This window comes from Galendromus occidentalis, unplaced genomic scaffold (assembly GCF_000255335.2).
Source record: "Galendromus occidentalis unplaced genomic scaffold, Mocc_1.1 scf7180000077098, whole genome shotgun sequence".
Taxonomy (NCBI): domain Eukaryota; kingdom Metazoa; phylum Arthropoda; class Arachnida; order Mesostigmata; family Phytoseiidae; genus Galendromus; species Galendromus occidentalis.
This window is the reverse complement of record NW_003805086.1, coordinates 1-2,415: the sequence shown is the minus strand read 5'-3', so window position 1 is coordinate 2,415 and position 2,415 is coordinate 1. Positions and strand designations below refer to the sequence as shown.

The window sequence follows — 2,415 nt, the reverse complement described above, 5'->3', positions numbered from 1 at the left end:
TCAGTGCAGACCGCCGCGCGGAGTATTTATTTGTTGAATCTGCCGGATATCTATCCATTTAAATTATAAGGATGACATTTGTGAATTATTTGGGTTTGTATTCAGAGGGGAATCATGATCATGACGAGACGAAGTCCCTAAACGGCACAACTTGTTGCTATCTTATTGTTTATCTTGAGAGCGAGGGCGCCACACAAGCGCACCCGACGCGCACGGTACGAATATTCTTTACATTGCCCCCTGAAACGCTCGCGTTTCTCCCATTAATTTACAACGGATCACAATGATTTCTCCGAAATATATACAGATGTACGAGGTGTCGCGATATCACAAGTAATCACTCCGGCGGAGCTGTAACAGTGTCGTTCGAATCAGACGTAGGGAGCCTCGGAAGATCTTCGGATGTAACCTTCAAAGGGTACAAGAGCTGAGCGGCTCTGCGGCGAATTTCACAGTATAGGTTCTAACCAGGCCGTCCCTACCAGCGTGCGCCTCGATGACGCGAACCAACGGCCATCGTACCCGAGCGACGTTGTCTTCTCCGAGGATGCAAACGTCGTCGACACGGATTGGAGGCGATCGCTTGCCACGCGTCGCGTTTGCGGATCGAAGGAGTGACAGGTACTCCCTGAACCATCGCACAGAGACACTCTTGAAATACGTCGTCCTCAAGGCGAGTCCTCGCCGGAGATCGTCGGCTGTGGCCAACTCGTCACTGCGTAGTTTATCAGTCTGCAGCAGACCAGCGTAACCGCGGTGAAAGAAACCACCTCGGAGAAAATGCGCAGAGGTTATAGCAGTCGGCTCGTTCGCGTCATTGGGAACGTACGTTAACGGCCGCTCGTTGATAATGGCTGCGAGCTCACATAAGACGGTACGAAACTCCTCATAACCAATCAGGCTTCGCCCTAGGGTCTTGATCAGTGCTGATTTTAGAATCCCGACAGCCCCCTCATAGAATCCACCATGAGACGGCATCCTCGGCGTGATGAATGACCAGTCGATGCTACGACCATTCAGAACCTTCCGGACGTCGGGATTTCTGACGGTGTTGAACAGGCGTTTCAGTTCAGTAGCTGCCTTCACGAAGGACGCGCCGTTATCGGATATGAATCGAATGCAAGCGGGGTGTGATGCTAAAAATCTTCGTATGGCCAAATGTGTTTGAGGAGTTGATTGCGAGGGAACTAACTCGAGATGTACGGCTCGAATGGTCGTGCAAGTGAAGACAGCAACGTAGGCCTTATGCGTGCCCTGGCGTTGACGAATGTGAAAGGGACCGCAGAAGTCCACCCCGGTGACATGGAACGGGTCGCGGAGCTCCGCCCTTGACGTGGGTAAGGGTGCTTCAATTTGCGTCGCCGGCGCTCCATGACGCTTGCGACACACCACGCATTATCTGAGGATTGCCCTGACGATCTGCCGACCCCTGGTCAGCCAAATGCGCCGACGGAGCTGCGAGAGGACGGTCGACACCCCGAAATGGGCGTTCACTCGGTGAGCGTCAACCACGAGCAGTTCAGCCAGTCTGGAACCGCCGGGTATGACGACCGGATTTTTTTCGTTGTACGAGAAGAAGGGTCCTCAAGTCAGCCGGGTCCTTGCGCGAAGAAGTCCGTCTTCGTCAAGGAAGAGGTTGAAGGCGCCCAATTTAGAGTTTCCCGGGATCCGTTCCTTTGATCGAACGGCCTCGATTTCCGTGTGGAAGTGCTCACATTGAGCCCAGCGAATCAGATGACACTCAGCTGTTTGGCGGAGCAGCTTGACGTCCGGCAAAGGCGAGTGCCGAATTAACGAACAGAACCGCAAGACGTTTGCCAGGACGCGAACGGCACGGCCCGCGGAGCTATGGCGAGCCAGGTCGAGAAGAGGCCGTTGCGAGACGATTGGAGCGACAATCGCTCTCAATTCACTTCTGACTCCAGCGACGTCGTCGTCACTCGCGCTCGGTCGACTTAATGGCTGTTGCTCCAACGGCAGACGCAGCCACTCAGGGCCGATCCACCATTCTGTAGATTTTTCGAGCGCCTCAGCGCTCACCCCGCGAGTGGCGAGGTCGGCGGCGATGTTCCTTTTGCCTTTGACGTGGAACCATTCCTCCGGCCTGGAGTTGGCCCGTATTTCGATGACCAGGTTGCTGACGTACGTTTTCCATGCTCCAGGGTTCGCGAATGTGACCCAATGGAAAGTGATCGCCGAGTCGGTGTAGAATCTGTAGGCTTCGAACGCAATGCTCAGATTCTGAGTTAAAAATTCTTTCAGTCGCACCGCAATCAGAGCAGCGAGCAACTCGAGTCGGGGGATGGTAATCCGATCGCGGGGAGCCAACCTTGATTTCGCCATGACGAGTGAAATGTAGAGGGTTCGTCGGAGAAGCGGCTTTCGATGTTGGCCGCACACGAGTAGGCCAGCGGA

At 54.4% G+C, this 2,415-nt stretch overlaps 1 protein-coding gene across 1 annotated transcript; it reads right to left on the bottom strand.

Moving 5' to 3' along the window:
* Window positions 1-411: 411 nt before the first annotated feature.
* Window positions 412-2,343, bottom strand: LOC100902829 (uncharacterized). Its single transcript, XM_003740935.2, has 2 exons — window positions 1,595-2,343; window positions 412-1,327 (listed from the first exon to the last, which is right to left on the bottom strand). Exons 1-2 carry the CDS (start codon window positions 2,341-2,343, stop codon window positions 412-414), a joined length of 1,665 nt encoding a protein of 554 aa, XP_003740983.2.
* Between the last annotated feature and the right edge of the window lie 72 nt (window positions 2,344-2,415).